We start from the raw sequence: 18,926 nt of genomic DNA, 5'->3' as shown, positions 1-18,926 counted from the left end.
GGCAGAATCAGAAAATAAGGTTTATTGCCAGGAAGGTTTTTACTTACAAGATATTTGGCTTGGTGTTTGGTGCAGTATCCAATAAACATATTAACAGGAAATAACATTAAAAACATAAAATACTGCAACAGTCAAAAAAAAAAAAACATAGATACACATATTGAAAAACTAAAACTATGAAAAAAAACAATGTACAAAAGTGTTGATAAAACTCCTGCTGAGGCATAGTGGGCATAGTCGTGTGGCATAGTGGTCTAAGCAGGCTCCCCATGTGTAGAGGCTACAGTCCTCGCTGCAGTTGGCCCCGGTTCGAGTCCCACATCGGACACCCTTTGCTGCATGTCATTCCCCCTCTCTCTGCCTCCCCATTTCCTGTCTCTCTACTGTACTATAGAATAAAGGCCTGCTGAGCAGGATGTGCAAAAGATCACAGTATAGACAATATGTGTTCTGTGCAGGGATAATACTCCAAGGTGTTACTGTAATGTGGTTGTTGATTGATGAGCCCAGATGCAGAAGAAAAGGCAGGTGCTGGTCCATCACTGGGGATGACTGGACTGGAATTCTGGTCCTGATACAAACAAACATGTGATAGGCATATATATAGACAATTAGTTTGGATTGTAAAAGTTCTTTATATTCAAACATGTTAGGTCTGTTGTGTGTGTATAATAAATAGTAATGATAGATATGAATATGCTAAAATAAATACAGTACTAGGCAGTGGATCCTGAACCTGCTGGTTCTGGATCAAATAGTTTCTTTGTCTTACTTGTAAAAAAAGGTTACTGATGCATCTATCTGGACAACAGCCGCAGGAACAGGCTAAATTCTACTAAATCACTAAAATGTCAACATCATACATTTATGCCACTTGAAGTGTTTGTCAGTATGGTTTGTCATTTGCACTAATGATACTTTTTGCTACAGACCAACATTACATGTTACTCACCAGTCTAACACAAAAGTTGAAGCTCCGCATCAAACCACATCTCTTTACTCGCCCGGAGCTGTCTCCAGCAGTGGGAAAACACACCAAGATTCATCCGTGTTTTCATTCTTTGCCATTGAATGTGGTATCTTCTCGGAGCGGTTATTTGGGATGGAGATAAGGATTGTTTTCTGGGCGCTTAATCCATCTCTGTGCTTCTGTGATGCTCGTCAGCAGCTTTTTTTTTTTTTTTGGTTGGGAGCTGTAGCGTAAGTCAAAGCTCAGGAGGAAGCTCTTCTTCTCCATGGGACTGAGGGCAGACTAGATGCTACACTAACTCACACAGCATCTAGTGTGTCTAGGTGGTATTACAACACAGTCCAGGACGAGGCTAGTTGGTTAGCATGCTTATTTCAGTATATTTCAGAATAAATGGTGGTCTTGGTCGTGACATCATCACAGTGGCTCCTTCACATACTATTGACTAAAATTCTGGTCAGATTTGGCCAGATCTTATACATTGCACTTTTAATGAATGAATGACATTTGAAATAGTTGTTGTCTCATGTTTCCAGTTGTTCTTCTCTCAGACTGAGAATGATTCTTCAGTTTCAGCTCATTTCACTCAGTTGTCATGAATAATGTCTGTTCACTTCAGTTCAACCTTCAGAACTCAGACACTGGTATTTCTCTCAGTCAGAGGACTCATGTTTTCTATACACTGTAGAAAATGTCCAGTGTGTGTGTGTGTGTGTGTGTGTGTGTGTGTGTGTGTGTGTGTGTTTGTTTTAAAAGGTTCAGTCCATTAAGTGTAAATCTTGTATTGTGAAGTTTCCTCAGCTGTTTTCAATGCACCAAAAATTTTTTTTCAAGTTTTCATTAAATCATCTGTAATTATGGATGAAAACAGTTTGTGTTCAGTTTAATATGTGTTTAGATTTGGATTTCCTGAGACCAGGACCAAGCAAGACCTTTTTATTGGATCAGGACTGGATCTTTAAAAATCCAGTTCAGTCATGAATAAAAGTGTTATAGGCAGTTTTTAGTCCAACATGTCTGATCAGGTATTGATTCTATATTGATAGACTGTTCTGAGGTCAGCAGCATGTGATGAATCTGTTGACATGAAGAGGTGTATGACTGACAGAAGGACAAAGTCCCTCTATTCATTTTAGACTAAGACCATTGATTAGGACATATCTGATTGATTATAATTGATTTTATCTACATCTTTTATTCACAATTCAGATTGAGTCGCTGCTGGTTGTCAGAGATCAGCTGTTCTCCTCTGGCCTCAGCTCTGAAGTCCAACCCCACCCATCTGAGAGAACTGGACCTGAGCTACAACAACCTGCAGGATTCAGGAGTGAAGGATCTGTGTGGTTTTCTGGAGAGTCCAGACTGTAGACTGGAGAGTCTGAGGTCAGTAGAGTGTTGGGGTCAGTCCATGCTGCTCTCAGCAGTATTGCACTAAACACAGTATCAGAGCAAAGATCCAGTGTTTCCTGTAAACCTCCAACCTTCTCAGTGGCTGCTTTCCTCAATCAAGCTGTAAGAGGAGAACGGTGACATGGTGGCATGTAGATCACCAAGGTGACAGGGATTGATTAACATAATAATCTATGCTGCACGGCTAAGACTTATGAACAGCCAATCGGCTCTCTGGAAAAAGACTGTCACCGCTTAGACAGGATCCCAACATGGACAAAATACTGCATTCACATTAAAGTCAAATTAAATGGAGGTGTGAAGTGTGGTGTGAAGGTGATGCTCTGACACATTTTCTGTCCAGTTTGATGTGATTCTACCTGTTAGCATCTGGCTAAGTAACCCATGGTAAATGAACGAAAAACCACTGCATGTTATGAATGAAGTAGAAATGTGGTTGGATCTACAGTCGTCATTATTACCTGTAAAAGCATTGAGCTCAGACTGTACAGACTGCACAGCAGTGAGAGGATGATTTAAGGTTTATTCTGACTGGAGACAACAGAGGACTTAGTTTCCAGTCGTGAGGGAGAGAAGACGGTGGTCTAAGTGCCCATGTCCGCCCAAAACCTCCACCTAAAACTATTAAAACAACTTTCTGATCCAGATATGATCAACAAGACTTAGGAAAGAATCTTGGTTCTGGTTTCAATCACAGAGATGAAGATAGAAACAAGAGCCTCTGACGTAAACGGGCAAACATGGAGGAATCCTACATCGACAACATGTACAGAGAAATCACAAAGGTTTTCAAACGAAATTAAAATACTTCATGAGCAAAGGAAAACAGGAGGTGGCTGATCTAAAGAAGCAAACGGGACAACGGAAACATGAACTACAGTGCATGTCTGAAAGGCAGAGGCCGACACAGAGGCAGGAGAAACCATTTTAGTGGAGGTTTTAAAACACTGACATGAGAATATCAGGGTTCCAGAATTTAGACCAAACAGAGAAGATACTGTCTTTAATGCTTGCTGGTTTGATTCTGGCAAATGATTACTGATTATGAGATGGACTCTTATGAAAATGTTTCTGTGACATACCAAATAATCAGGTTTATAGATACATACAAATAAGAAGTTAATTAAAAGGCATTGATGGCATGATACTGTGAGAGTCAGGGTGGTGGTGGGTCAGGCAGAGGACTCGGTACAAAGAGTGGACAAGAGCAACCTACCAGAGAAATACAAAGCATGCTCTTATCAGCATGGAGTTTTGCCGAGGCTTCTGTGTGAACTGCCTGAGTATGACCTCCTTGTAACAGCAGTAGAGATGGTGAAAGAGAAGGTGCCTCGGCGTACTAAAGAGCTTCAGCAGTATCAATATCTACAGCTCAGAGACCAAGCTCAAGTTCCTCATCAGACAAGTGCTGATGTCAGGTGGATTAAGCTGAAGGGAAATCCAGGAAGCTCAGCAAGAGGCCTCCTCACCTTCCCAAAGGATCTGGTCCAGAACAGCTAAGACCATCGTGATGCTGCAGCTGAGAGCACCATGGGATGAGTGCATGAAGGAGGCTGTGTAAATGCCAGCCACTGGTGAAGAGCAAAGTGCCTGCACATGGAGTTTGAAGCGAGAGGTGTCCTAGGGCAGTCCCTCCGCAGAAGAAGATCTGCAGCACGTTGGAAGAGGAGGAGGTAGTGTCAGAATGGCTGTGGCCACAGAGAGAGGAGCAATGGTCAAGCCACCTGGCTCAGGTTGGGCCTGATCAACCCGGCCAGTACACCCTTCAGACGATGTTTTGACAAGTGGTGAAACATCCAATGACAAAGAGAGTCACATGATGATGAGCCAGGAGGCAGCAGTACCATGTAACTGTACGTAAAAGGCAACGTATATAAAATCTCACGGGGGAAAGAAGAACCTGAAATAAATAGATAGATCAATATTTTATTTATCCTTCAGGGAAAATTCATATGTCCATTAGCTCATTGTTGATAATAATAATAATAATAATAAAAACAGTTAATAATAAATAAATGATAATAACTAGATTAGTCCACTTCCTTTGGCTGAGGTGTTGTATAGCCTGATGGCAGTGGGAACAAAGGATCTCCTGAACCTCTCTGTTCTGCAGCGCAGTGAGATGAGATGTTTGCTGCAGCTGTAGCTGCAGCTCTGTCCTGCTAGAATGTTATGGAGAGGATGGCTGGTAATGTCCAAGATGGCCTCCATTTTACATTGAATGCGTCTCTCCACAACAGTCCTGAGTGAATCCAGACTCCTGCCAAGCACAGACCCAGCCTTTTTGACCAGCTTGTCCAGTCTCCTTGTGTTCATGTTGTTTATGTTGAAAGCTTGTCTATACATTTTGATCTTATGTTTAAACCTAACCTGATCCATTGCTGGTTACCATGGTGATACTATGGTAACGTGCTTAAAAGTGAGACTGTAAAGCTCAAGTTGATACCGGTTCACTAACTAACCAACCCACTGATCAGGCTCATTGATACTGGATCACTTAATTTTCAGCTGGGTGAGACTGATCTGGGATCATCACTGTGAGGTTCAAAACCTGATTATTTTCCACTCACTCTGTAACTGTTGTGGTTGTGTTTGTCTCTACAGGGTCAACAGCAGGCTGATGAAAGCTTCCAGAGACAAAACCTGTGAGTACTGAAACTCCTATTCACCACCTGTCGTCAATACAGTCTGACTGTAAGATGAGGCTCATTTCATCACCAACATATTTATGAATTGACTTTTCAAAAGACTTGGTTGGAGCTCTGAAAAATGTGTCTAATTTCTAAAAGAACTAGAGGCTGTGTTTGCTTTGAGGGAATCTGGATCCTTAGTGTCTGAACAGGATTTGAAGGACAGAGTTTATGTGCATATGAATGCTTGAGATGACAGCAGTATGAACCACATGGTCATCTGGAGATGGAGGAAAATGAATAGACTTTGTTTGCAGAGTGACATGAGAATGTTTCAAAGTACTGAAACACTGCAGTACTTCAGAAAAGACGAAACACTGATGAGTGAACTATGATCATATTTAAGTGTGAAGCAACAGGATGAAGAACTACTGTGTGCTAGTTAAATCTTAGTCCTGGAACAGGACTGTTGTGGGTAACTTGATGTTTAGTGTATCTCCTGACTTGGACTGATCTGAGTTCAGTGTGAGACTGCAGTGGTTTTGGCAGTCCTGTCAGTATTCTCTGCACTGGGCTGCTGAGTAATAATCCTGTATTACATGTTGCTTTATCATTTTATAGATTTCAGTTGGTTAAAGATTTTAAGCAAACTGGAATTAAAAGATACAAACACAAGATCCACACATGTTCAACAAGATTTAGTTTTAGATTTGTGAGGTGGTGATATATAACAGTGGAACAGATGTTCATTGCATGAAACCTTTTGAATATTATATTTGGATTATTAGTGCCACGGGTGCTGAGCTCCGAGGCACTCCTCTCAGCTATTCTAGCTGTACAGGAGTGCCTCATCCCGCAGCTTTGAGAAAACCCCAGTAATATATACATCAAAACGTGCGTCTTAATCCCGAAAGGGGTGCTATGACTTTTGGTGTTAAAATTCCAATTTTTCCCAAAGTTATTCCCAAAAAACTGGGAATAAATAACGCATAAGGAATGCATTGGAATTTTCTTTAGAAACCCACAAAATTTCACCTTTTTTCTACAAAATTTTCACCTTTTTTCTGAGTCACCCAGCTCTCTCATACCTGCACGTAGAAATGTGATTCAAACTATAAAACGGAGGAAAACTTCTGCTCTCTCAAAACATGGGAACTGTTTTTACATAACTTGTAAACTTTTCAAACTATGAGCACTCAAAGGAGGAGTGCAAATCACTTTTTCTTCAAAGTTAGAGTGAAAGCGTCAGTTGGCTAGAGTGCGTGAAGCAGTAAAAAAATAACCTTTATTTTTATTTTTAACTCGAGCTCACGGCCAAACCGTAAAAAGGAGACAAATAATTCTTTCTGAAAATGTAGACATAGTTGTTGGGATTCATAAAATGTAACTTTGACAGGCAGGGTCTGCACAAAATTTAAACGGGGGTGCCGAGTCCTGCAGCAATACCTGTCTCACTCTCATTGACACCTAATGTAATCGTCTTTTTTTTTTTCAAAAGAATCTCACTCTGTCTTCGCACTGAGCTTACTCACTCATTTTAAGGAATATCTGAATAAAATAGAGACTTCTGGCTTCAGTGTCTGTCACGGTCTTTTCGGTTTTTGAAAAGAAGTAACGGTTTTTCTCATATTTTGCAGTTGTTTGAAGCCATGTAGAAGCCAAATTCTGGGCAGATTTTCACATTGCCATGGCAACGGCAGCTCCTGACCTGTGTGCGTGCGTGCGTGCGCCTAGCAACCAGATAACCAACTCTCCAAGCTCCGCTAGCTTTACATTAGCCGCATGTTAGGTCTTAAATTACATTTAGTTAGGTCTTAAATATGTAAGTCCATTTAACTGCTTCCTTTGTTTGCTTCTCTTTTTGTTTTGTTGAATGAGTGAATGAAGTTGTGACGGTCTCTGCTGAGACAGAGGAGAGGAGAAGCTACTAGCCCTCTCTCGCTGTCACTTCTAGTCGCGTTGCTCTCCTCCCCAGTAATGTTAAATTTAGCACAGAAAAAAACATAATAGTGGTAATTTAAATTAGCAGTTCATGGGATTTATTAACTCTCAGGGGACATTTTCTCACTTTTCTTTTTTGATTAGCTGATCATTTTGGCTGTGTTACAGCTGAAGGTATGGATTTCTGCAAGAAAGTGTCTTTTTTGACATATTCTTAAAATCTAATGTCAGTTACTGTCTATGTCTAAGTCTATTATACACGGTAACACATTTTGTACCCTCTGGGGTTCCTCGCGTCCAAAAAAGGACACACAAAGAAAATGCTATAAAATCATCATATATCAATATTTTGTTCTGCCTTTTTTTGCATACATCTCTTAAACCACTTCAGTTCTGCTCAAACCTACCAAATGTTTATTAGTTTTCAGGATTTTAACCCTTTAAATGCCAGTTTGAAGACATGTTGCCTCTTGTTTTATTAATAAAAACAACACAGAATATGAGATATTTCCCACATAATACATGGTGGAGGGATGTGACATTGTTTTATATCAGAGTCTTTTATATCAAGACATTTCTCAAAACCAGAATATGATCAGGGTGGCTTTTGAACACTGGAAATAAGTAATGTACTCATCCCGGCAGTAGCCCCCGTGGCACTCAAAATTTCCCTGGAATTTCCTAGTTTTATATGTGATTTTCAGTTTGCGATGTGGAGATCCATCAGTATTGGAAGAATATCCATGTTAATGTTTTATTGGATTAAGACATACTGTCCAGCATCTTACTTTTAGTTTAGTTGAGCTACTTTTATACACTGAAGGGCAGAGGAGAAAATGAGAGGCAGAGCGTCAGCAGGTGGGGATGACATGGGAATGTGAACAGGTGAGCAGTTGGATGTTGGAGTCAGGTTCATTCATGCTGATCATTTCACTCACTACAACTGAGTAAATGTGAGACTCAGTGTTTATTATGGATTTCTGTCTAAATAAGTATGAAACGTGTCAGAGACCTGCTGGATTTTTATGGAGTCAGGAACACATTCAGCCAAAAGTGGACGAAAGTCATATTTGTCAGCAGGTGCATATGAGACTGCAGCTGTGGTCAGAATGAACCTGATATTTTTCATGTTTTCTATAATAATGTTTTTAAAGAAAATGCAATACATGAATTTTTATCAAATGATTTGTAAATATCCTCAGTGAGTGTGCAGCCTGCTGCTGAAGAAGATTTGTGCTCAGAGGATCGGTCATCATTAAATAAAGGTAAGAACAGCTGTCGAAACATCACATGGACCAACATGATTGTGCTTTTGTAATAATGGCCTGTGTGTTCGAGGAACGTCTGTGTTGTTTACAGAGAAAACAGACTTTGAGCCAAAGTGTCGCTGCAGGTCTGTCATCCACAAACATTAAACTAGAGACCATCACAGCAGCTGCAAGGTCTGTCAGCATGTTGACATTCAGACCTATGATTAGTCAGTAGTTATTACTACATTATTACTACATTATGACATAAGTACTCGGCAGTTATTACTACATTATGACATAAGTACTCGGCAGTTATTACTACATTATGACATAAGTACTCGGCAGTTATTACTACATTATGACATAAGTACTCGGCAGTTATTACTATGTTATGATATTAGTACGCAGTAGTCATGGGTTGGACCACACCCATCTTTGAACTCTGACTTCATTTTGAATTCAACTACACACCTGTAAAGTTTTGTGACCATATCTTGTGCCGCTGTTCTGGTGCACACACGCACGCATGCACACACACACACACACACACACACACACACACACACACACACACACACACACACACACACACACACACAGGTTTTCAAGGTGAAAACAGTACCAGCCATGATGTTTTCACTGGCTGGTAATAAGCCCAACTGCATCCTTGTGTTATTGCATCTGATTCCCAGAACAAGACACTGATAGATAAAACAAATGAACTGCTGACATGGAGGAAAAGCTCATAATCATTCTGTCCCGATTTGACTTTCTACTGTACATAGGCTGTTATCAGAGCGTGTATACAAAAACAACATGTGGCTGCAGCAGCTGGTGAGTTTCACTGAATAGCTACAAACAGCTATATTATAGAGTAAGTTGACTCAGTAACAGATATTTGGATACGTCGTTTAGGTTGATACACAGCCAATAGAGAAGCAGGGGCACCTGAGAGGAAAGGGATGACAAGAGAACTGCTTCTGTTGGACTCGGAGGAGAAGAGGAACAGGAAAAGCTGATTTCTGATGTCTGATGTCTGCTGTGTGTCTTTTCCTCCCATCAGGTGACTCTGATGTCAAACTGGACCCAAACGCAACAGACACAAAGCTGGATGTGTCGGAGGGCAACACAAAGCTGGATGTGTCGGAGGGTGACACAAAGCTGGATGTGTTTGAGGACCACACAAAGCTGGTGAAGGTGAGAGAAAAAATGTTGTGCCCTGATGTTCCAGACAGATTTAAGGGCTCAAAACACATCAGTATATTATCAGTAATATTCAAAGATTCAACAAATATCTGCTGTAGCTGGCAACTTCTTCACCCCTTTGTTCAGAGGAACAGATGATGAGGTCTTCACCGTAGAAACGGATCCATAGTTTAGTACTAGATAGATAGATAGATAGATAGATAGATAGATAGATAGATACTTTATTTAACCTGGGGAAATTCATGTGTCCATTAGCTCATTATTGATAATAATAATAATAATAATAATAATTATAATTATAATAAAAACAGCTCCTTTAGCTGAGGTGTTGTATAGCCTGATGGCAGTGGGAACAAAGGATCTCCTAAACCTCTGTTCTGCAGTGAGATGAGACTAGACAGATGTGTTGTACATTATCAGGCTGTATCAGACTTTAACTACATACTCAAAGTAATTCTGTGTGCAACCCTTTCCAATTCTCTGTAATTTGTTCAACAAGCTGTTTTACTCCCAATTCTGGAGCCATATAGTCATACAGATGTAATACATCAAATCCTGCAGTCTGATTGATTGAGCCTGTGCTGTGACAGGCTATGCTATGAACACAGTTAATTGGAGCGTTATATCAAATCTTCATGGGCTTCAGAGGATTTAGGTGTAGAAAAAGAAATGTGTAAAGTGTCTCTTTGGCATCTATTGTGTACAGTTTTACAGTGTGCGATAGAGAAGTAGTTGCTGAACAATTTGACAATTTCCTTTCCTTAATGTTCCCATATTTTCCTCTTCTTCTGTGTTTTATTTGAAGTGTTGATCCATAAGAAGATATATTTGTGGTTTTAAGAACCATAAGCCATCTTAATGTAGTTTTACATCTCCTCTCTCAGGCTTTTCTCTGGAGCTCTAGTAACAACAGGTCGGTGAGCCAGTCAGAGGAGAGGATGCTCTGATTGGCTGGTGTGAATTTCTCTGTGGACTGAGCACTTTGATACTTTCACAGTATTAATATAGAACCTAGACCTGCTTTATAATCACACAACACATGGACTTCTTCCTTTATACTATATGGACCTTTAAGATAAACAGTCACTGTACAGATTCAGCCCAATTTTTGCTCCTAATATGTCATCTTGAATAATTTTCGAATCTGGACAAATTTCTATGAGATTGATTGTTTCTTTGATAATCAGTTTGAAATCACTCAGCCTGATCAATCACCTGAACAATCAGTGATCTGGCTTACAGACAAATTGGATTTCTGCGTCTGGAGTTGGGTCGCAGTGGCAGCAGGTCAGGCAAATATAATCTAGATATCCCTCTCCTCAGAGACGTTTTCCACTTCCTCCTGTGGGACCTCGAGGTGTTCGCAAGCCAGATGAGATATACACCAATCAGCCATAACATTATGACCACTGACAGGTGAAGTGAATAACATTGATTATCTCATTTCAATGGCACCTGTTAGTGGGTGAGATACATTAGGCCACAAGAGAACATTTAGTCCTCGAAGCTGATGTGTTAGAATGGAAATGGTCAAGCTTAAGGATCTGAGTGACTTTGACAAGGGACAAATTGTGATGATTAGACAACTGGGTTAGAGCGTCTCCAAAACTGCAGGTCTTATTGGGTGTTCGGTCTCCAGTGGTTAGTACCTACCAAAAGTGGTCCGAGGAAGGACAACCGGTGAACTGGCGACAGGGTCATTGGTGCCCAAGGCTCATTGATGTGTGTGGGGAGTGAAGGATTGCCTGTGTTATCTGATCCCACAGAACAGCTACTGTAGCACAAATGAACACAAATGAATGGTGGTTCTGATAAAAAGAGGTGTCACAACACACAGTGTATGGCAGCTTGCTGCATATGGGGCTGTGTAGCCGCACACCGGTCAGAGTGCCCATGCTGACGCCTGTCCACCACTGACAGCGCCTACAATGAGCACATGAACATCAGAAGTGTGGATGAGATTCGTCCTGAGATGCTGAAGGCTCTGGACATTGTTGAGCTGTCTTGGCTGACAGGTATGGAGGTCAGGGACAGTGCCTATGGACTGACAGACCACGTGGTGGTTACCTTATTTAAAAAGGGGGACTGGAGGGTTCAAATATGGGGGTGTTCCCCTGCTCAGCCTCCCTGGGAAAGCTTATGCCGGGGTACTGGAGAGGAGCCTCTGACTGACTGTGGAACCTCGGATTCTGGAGGAGCAATGTAGACTCCGACCTGGGTGTGAAATAGTGGACAAACTTTTCACCCTCTCAAGCTTACTGGAGGGGTCAAGGGAGTTTGCTCATCCAGTCTACAATTGTTATGTAGACTTATTACCCTGGGGGGCACTGCGGGGGTATGGGGTACCAAGGCCATTACATTGACCATCTGGTCCTTATTTAACTGTAGTGAGAGTTGTGTTTGTATTTCTGGCAGGAAGTCAAGCACGTTTCCAGTTGGTGTTGCCCCCATCAGGGTTGTCCCTTGTCACCTGTTTGTGATTTTCATGGTCAGAATCTGATGGTTCAGCTGGGGGGAAGGAGTGCGTCTGGTTTGGTGACCTCGCTGCTTTTTACAGATGATGTGGTTCTGTTGGCTTCATCAGACCATGACCTCCAGTAAGCACTGCAAAGGTTTGCTGCTGAGTGTAAAGGGATGGTGAGACAGTGAGTCTCTGGCAGGTCAGAAATTTAGGTCTTGTGTCTGCAGTCTGACAACATGGCTGCTGTCAAAATATCTGTTATAAACTGTAGTGAGGTTGTTCTTAAATTACTGCAGTGGTATTTCTTCACAAGTTAGTGTTCTTCATGGGAAAATCCCTCTTTGTGCTACTCCCTCCACCTCAGCTCAGCAAGGAAACTGTTTCCTGGGAATGACAAACTAAACAGCCTTTGTCTTTTGAAAATATCTATGTGATTTGTGGATCTCCTCATGCTGCTAAGCTTCAGTCTGTTACATGTTTGTAACCTCAGCAAACACATTCTAGCTACTGGATTACTATTCACCTTCACATTATGTGGCACCAACTACCTTCACACAGTTGGTGTTAGAAACATCCTCCTCAGATACTTTTCAGTAAATTATAGATTTATACTTTCATAAATGATAAAACTTTAAGTCAGCTATTTGATGTCTTTTCTACCTTTTGAAATGTTGTAATAATCGTCAGTCGCCTTTCTCCACAGACTGCTCAATCTGCTGCAGCAAACACTCAGATGTAATCTGTAAAAAATGATAATGGGAGCTTATGCATGTGTCACACTATCAGTCCAGACTGAGACTTCATTTTCCCTCTGACCTGTACACTGATGTTTCAGTTCAGTGTGGACTGTATAAGAACTTTATTTGCTTCACTCAACACAATTTGTTTATTTGTATTAAAACAGCTGATGTTGTTTCTTTCTGAATCACAGCCTCCATCAAGCTTCATGCCCGCACTGCAAACTGAATCTACACAAGTCTCATACAGGTAATGATGTAATAAAATCACTTAACACCATCCTCCACAGCTTTTGTCTTCTGAGCCACAGCAATCCCCTGATGCTCTCTGACTGGTGGTGGTCTCATTGATGGCTGTTGTCCCCCTCTCTCTCCGTCAGTGCCCATTGTGTTACTATCTGAACCTACATCTGCATCAGTCTCTGATGACAACAGCACAGCTGTATCACAGCTGGGTCAGCTCTATCGCCTCTTTGGATTTTGTATTTGCAGATATTTGCTTGTCTCCTTCGTCCTCTGGTCTCCCAGGGCTCGAGAAGTGGACTCTGATTTGGGATGATTGTCCTCTCAGGGTTTAACAGGTCCGTTGTCGTCATTCAGCCTTCTGTCTCCTACAGGTTCAGGTGTCCTGGTCCAGGTGGGTTCCAGTGTACTTCAACTGGATTGGTGTTTGTTATGGCTCAGGAGGCGGAGCTGCTCTACAGGACTGTCCAATGGGATGAGAGTCTCCTCCAATCAGCTGGCAAGGCGGCTGCAGGGCCGCTCTTTAGTATCCAGTGTCCTGAGGATGCCGTCTGTGAGCTCCACCTCCCACACTGTGAAACAAAGGATGGTGAGCAGACGATTGTGCTTTGTTAGAGCAGTGATGGAACTCTATAGTCCTGTTGGTGCCCCCTGTAGGCTGCTGAGTTCAGTACAACCACAGTCTTCACAAACATCTGTCCCAACACCCACACTGTGACGTATGTCCAGTAACTGCCTGAGCTCCAATTAAGACCTCCATCCATGATGGGGTCTATCAGAGCTCACTGGGGTACACTTGGTAACTGTGGACATCCTGCGGTTCTCACAAATGTTTTCCAATATATCATTATTATTATGTATAATATGTTCAATATTCACGTTGATAGTGTCAGATATGTGATATCATTCCTACTAAAGAAGAATACAGTTTTGACATTGAGTAATAACCATCTGTGGATGTTCTGCTGAAGCATAGTAATGTTTGACATGAGGTCAGAGCCTGCAAACATCTGTAACTGACATCCAGCAGCAGCCGTGGAGCTTGAGGAGAGAAGTTTTTCCTTCTGGTAAAAAGACTGACAATCCTCCAAACACTGATGCAGCAGCCCATTGAGATTTGACCGACGGTCAGCCCCACTATATCTTGCGTACAAGTGGATTTTGACTCTAGACTCCTCAGGGACCATGAAAAACAGCTAATTTCATGGCATTTTTGACAGAAGTTGTGTATATTTGTACTGTGGCACACTGTATGGAGAGTAATTTTATTTAATGTTTTGCTTCATGTTTAAAATGAGATTTTAATCCATTAGAGTCAAATGACAAATGCACAGCAGAGTAATTAGCATATTTAAAACTATCTTACAGTGGAAATTAAAGCTGCTCAAAGAATCAGTTCATTTCATGGCACCTGTGCAGGTTTAGGGTTGTGGTGGTAAAAGGCCAAACAGAGATGTCTTTCCCCCTTTTCCTTAATCTGCACTCAAATTCTTATATTTCTAGATACTAATGGAGATTTTGTCCTCACAATAGTGTCCAAGGAAAGATCAGGAAGTCACTAAAGTCATTAGTATGTATCATCTGGGGATCTTGAATATATTAAACACCATTATCTTTTATGCTCTTTCATGTCTTTTCATTTATTTTGCATGTTTTCTCCTCCTGAAATGATCACTGCCATAGTAACGAGGCTGTCGTCAGATAAACAGATGATGAATGTTTCTGTGTTTTCACAGCTGTGCTCTCTGAAGGCCTGCTGTCTGTGGTCCACATCACTGATGATGGAATGAGCATCCTCGAACCGCTGGAGATCACAGACACCCATGTGATTGTCAAAGTCCCTCATCTCTCTTCCTTTGGCCTGGTCTGGGCTTTGGATGTTTTATGGAGGATTTGGAACAACATGAAAGCAATTAGTGGCCAAATTTTGCTGTTCCTCCAACCACCAAACCAAACAGCACAGAAGCAAAGCCTCAATGTGCATCTCCTGCCACGCAACGTCCCTCTGGCAGAGGTAAAGATGTAGGAAATGTTACAGCTTCACTTTCATTCCAAACTCATCAGTATCTATCAGATTGTGTGATACATGTCCATCTTTCAGTTTCCCACCTGATAAAATGTTTTTAACCGTCTTATTTTTGAAGCTAGACAAAACCCAGTTTAAAAAAGATGGACAAGAACTGGATAAACATTACAAGGACTGTCAGACAGACAATACATTGGTGTGTGTGTGTGTGTGTGTGTGTGTGCCAGGAGAGGATGAGGTGATGGGTTTGTTAGAGTTCAGTGATTTTAGAACCCAAACGCAGACACATAAAGAAGCAATCAAACAGGTGGGAAACACACAAGGACAGGAAGCAAAACAACCAACAGACACAAATAAAATGATTCTAAAATAAAACAGCCAATAATATAGAGTCCAGAAAATCCATTAGAGGGGCAGATCATGACAGTACCCCCCAGTGGACTAGCCAGAACAGGACTGAGAGGCTGCAGGCTCATGAACCCAAGACTAATGGGTTGGGTGTACAATGAGGTGCAGGCTGAGGGGCATGCAGGTTGGGGGTTAGCGGTTCTGGAGCTAGCTGACTCGGATGCAGACTGAAAAGCAGGCTGGAAGCTAGCTGGTCCAATGCTAGTCAGGTGGGAAATGAGCTGGTGGCTAGTGGTTCTGTAGCTAGCTGGCTCAGAAGCAAGCAGCTTGTTTAGGGTCCATTTCTTGGTCAGGTCGTACTGTTCAATGATTCAGGACCCAAACACAGAAACACTTGGAGGCAGGTAAATTCAGTGAAGATACTTAGATGAGGCAGAACAGGCCTACAGGAAGACAGGTGATCAAGATGGCGATGAAGCATCCAGGGAAGCAGGCAACAGGAAAACACACACAACCAGGAACAAAACAGATAAAGAGTGAGCGGGAACACAGGGACTAAATGCCCTCACCGCTACTTGAAGCCTGGCATCAGTGCGCAGAGCCATCCGACCCAGGAAGCCAGGTGTACATCTGAAAGAAAAAATGTGTGATGATGTAAAACTGGCCTGCTGATGTTTCAGTCAGGCTCTTCTGAGGATGAACCCTCTAATTAAAATCTTCTGGTTGTTCTTAAGGTGGAGGCAAAGCAGGGGGATTCTGTGTACATCCAGAAGCCTTCCAAATGCACACTCATCAAAGATCAAAGTTACACTGTTCACTGTCTGAAGGCCCATAAAGTCCAGCCTGAGGTGAGTCTTTCAGATAAAAGGTTTGCAACAAGCTGACACGATTCTTCAACCTGCTTGAAGAATCAATTGTACTCTGAAAACTGAAAAGATACTGACACTGGTGCTGCTGGTTTTCAGAAAGATGATTTTGAGCTGGACTTTGGACCAAATTACCACCCAACATTTGAGATCATCCTGCCTACAAGCACAAAAGAAGCTACTGTATCTGTCCGAGACCAAACAGATATAGATGTCTGGAAATGTGAAGTTCACTTGACTGGTAAAGTCTTCATCCAACTACAGCATCACGCCACCTGATAGGAGAATAGTAAAGAACAGGAGGGAATTACTATTTCCTACTTCATTTGGGTTTTTTATGGTCATGCACAACTAATATTTTAATGATATAATATTGAAACAGTCACAAGGGACATTTCTCTGCTGCTTTTACTGTTCATACATTTCCCTGATTGTATTTTAGTGCTTTAAATGAAATTACATTTTGGTTTGTAAGAATTTTTTTTTTTTTTTACAGTGTGGTATTAATATTTTTACTGAAGGATCTGAATACTTCTTCCACCACTGGTAGTACTATATAAAAAAATATATACTGTATGTTATTGAACATTGAGTATTTTTCTTCTTTATCTTCCAGGTCCTGGTCCAGCAGGACCTCAGGGTGTTCCAGTATGGACTCAGAGTGTCCCAGCAGAAGAGAAGCTGGCGTCTGTTCGTACTCAGTTTATCGACAGAGTGTCTGGACCTGTCCTACGGGAGCTGCTGGATAACCTCCTGCAGTCTGGGGTGGTAACTGATGGTGAAATGGACTCTGCTGCTGGGACACCGACCAGGGCAGAGAAAGCTCGAGTGGTGATCGACACGGTGCGAAGAAAAGGATCACGAGCCAGTTCAGTTCTGATCGCTGCTCTGCGTGAGGTGGATCCATACCTTTCAACAGAGCTGAAGTTAACATGAAGCAGAAACAGTGTGTGTCAGCGTGTTTGTCTCACATCAACACATCTTTGATACTTTAGTTTTACCTTGAAACTCTCTTTTGTTTAAGAGCATTAAAAATCTTGAAACCTTCCAGAGATGAAGCAGGGTGACCTGAACTGTTCTGGTTCTCATGATCAATTCAGTAACTCATGTCAGAGGTTTAATTTGGAGGAAGACTGTTCTGGAAATGAAAATCTATCTTGCTGTGACTCCTTGAAGATTTGTATATTGACTGTATCTGTACACTTACTGAATGTTTGCTACTGAAGATTCAAAATCAAGTTATTTTGTTCTAAACAAATTATACAATGTACATCAGTAAAGATTTTTAACTTGAATAATTTGTTCATCAAGATCTGATGTGCGATTTAAGTGTTCTCTTAATTTTATTGAGCAGTGTATTTCCTCTTCCTGTCTTTACATACGGCTGCTATCGAAAAATTTAAAAAAATAAATAAATAAATCTTTCTAAAGGAAAGATGTGAAGGAGAGTTCGTAAGGATGATAAATCCTTAAACTCAGTCTGTCTTTTAAAATCTAAGTTCCCACAAATGCATTCATTTATTTATCTGTCACTTCTTTCATCTTTGCGTCAATATAGTTCACGTGTTGGTTTGTTGTGAATCATTTTGTATCACAGCACTCTCTAACCTTGACCAGCAGAGGTCTCCATCCAGTTCTGATTTAAAAGGCTGTGAGTTATGAACCTTTTGTCATTGTTGTTGAAAGCTTTGCTGGTTTGTAAAGCTTAATTTCACCATCACTACATTTTTTTTCCAAAGTTCTAATTTTTACTAGTGACCATAATAGTTTCAGTAAGTTCCAACCCTCACCAACATGTAGCAGGCTCGTGGACAACAACACTAGGCTCTGTGGTGCAGCAGAGGTGATGCCAAACCTGACCCCTCTGTCTGATCCTACACTGCTTTCCCACCTGGAATATAGAACTACAGTCTCTTTAACAACAACAACCACCTCTACCAACAGTTAAAGGCAGGAACACTACATTTAGAAAATATATATTTAACCTTCTAAATATTTACATAGAAAAAGTATAAATGACTATTGCCTTAGCAAAAAAAACCCTCTACCCACTCCCATCTCTTCTTTGACTAGTTGACATCTGCTGGAGTCAGCTGATGACATCACATGACCGCAACATAGGTATTCATACAGCTCAACTAAGAATGTTTCTGCAGAGGCTGAAGTTTGAGGACTTTGAGGACCAAACTCTTAAGACTGCATTTCTAGGATAGCAACTAAGTACATTTAGGATTACAATTTCGAGGTACTTGTACTTTACTTGAATATTTCCATTTTCTGCTGCTTTATATTTCTGCTCCACTACATGTCAGAGGGAAATATTGTACATTTTACTGCACTGTTTGACAGCTGGACTTACTGGTTACTTTACTGATGAAAATTTTACATTTAAAACTTATGGTAAACTGTAACGGGTGTGTGTGGTACCCAAATACACTACACACTTCAACAAAAGCAGTTTGTAATGACCTTTGATTTTACCTAGGCAGAAACTGGGGCAGGGTTCGGGTGAGAAAGGCAAATCAGGGACAAACAGATTCGGCAACAGGGAATCAGTCCAAGTAATGCTGGAGAGTCTTGCATGGAGAAAAGCGAAGAATAATCTGGCAAAGAGTGACTGGAAGGCTGGGGTTTTGTATCCTGGGTGAGTGTAATCAGGAGCAGCTGTGTGACCAGGTGAATGGCGTTAGCTTGATGTGGTGGCAGTGGCTAATGTAGGGAGTTGCTGACTGGGAGCTGGATGACAGGGACTGCTGATGTGAGGCAGGTGACCTGAGATGCAGAACTGTGACAGTAAGCATATAAAATACAATGCATTATTAAAAATGAAACCAGTTG

The 18,926-nt window shown here is 41.4% G+C and overlaps 1 protein-coding gene across 1 annotated transcript in view; it reads left to right on the top strand.

Moving 5' to 3' along the window:
* LOC111220907 (NACHT, LRR and PYD domains-containing protein 12-like) overlaps nt 1–17,470 on the top strand; it is a 42,396-nt gene extending 24,926 nt beyond the window's left edge. Inside the window, exons 9-18 of the mRNA XM_022744179.1 lie at nt 2,180–2,353; nt 4,985–5,025; nt 8,154–8,216; nt 9,265–9,398; nt 12,800–12,855; nt 13,223–13,437; nt 14,585–14,862; nt 15,957–16,070; nt 16,188–16,329; nt 16,705–17,470. Of these exons, the coding sequence (XP_022599900.1) occupies nt 2,180–2,353; nt 4,985–5,025; nt 8,154–8,216; nt 9,265–9,398; nt 12,800–12,855; nt 13,223–13,437; nt 14,585–14,862; nt 15,957–16,070; nt 16,188–16,329; nt 16,705–17,024 (1,537 nt within the window). The 3' untranslated portion in view covers nt 17,025–17,470. The remainder of the gene's footprint in view (nt 1–2,179; nt 2,354–4,984; nt 5,026–8,153; nt 8,217–9,264; nt 9,399–12,799; nt 12,856–13,222; nt 13,438–14,584; nt 14,863–15,956; nt 16,071–16,187; nt 16,330–16,704) is intronic.
* The last annotated feature ends 1,456 nt before the right edge of the window (nt 17,471–18,926 follow it).

This window comes from Seriola dumerili, unplaced genomic scaffold, assembly GCF_002260705.1.
Source record: "Seriola dumerili isolate Sdu_G_001 unplaced genomic scaffold, Sdu_1.0 BDQW01000078.1, whole genome shotgun sequence".
In the NCBI taxonomy this organism is placed as follows: domain Eukaryota; kingdom Metazoa; phylum Chordata; class Actinopteri; order Carangiformes; family Carangidae; genus Seriola; species Seriola dumerili.
This window is presented reverse-complemented; position numbering and strand designations above follow the sequence as displayed.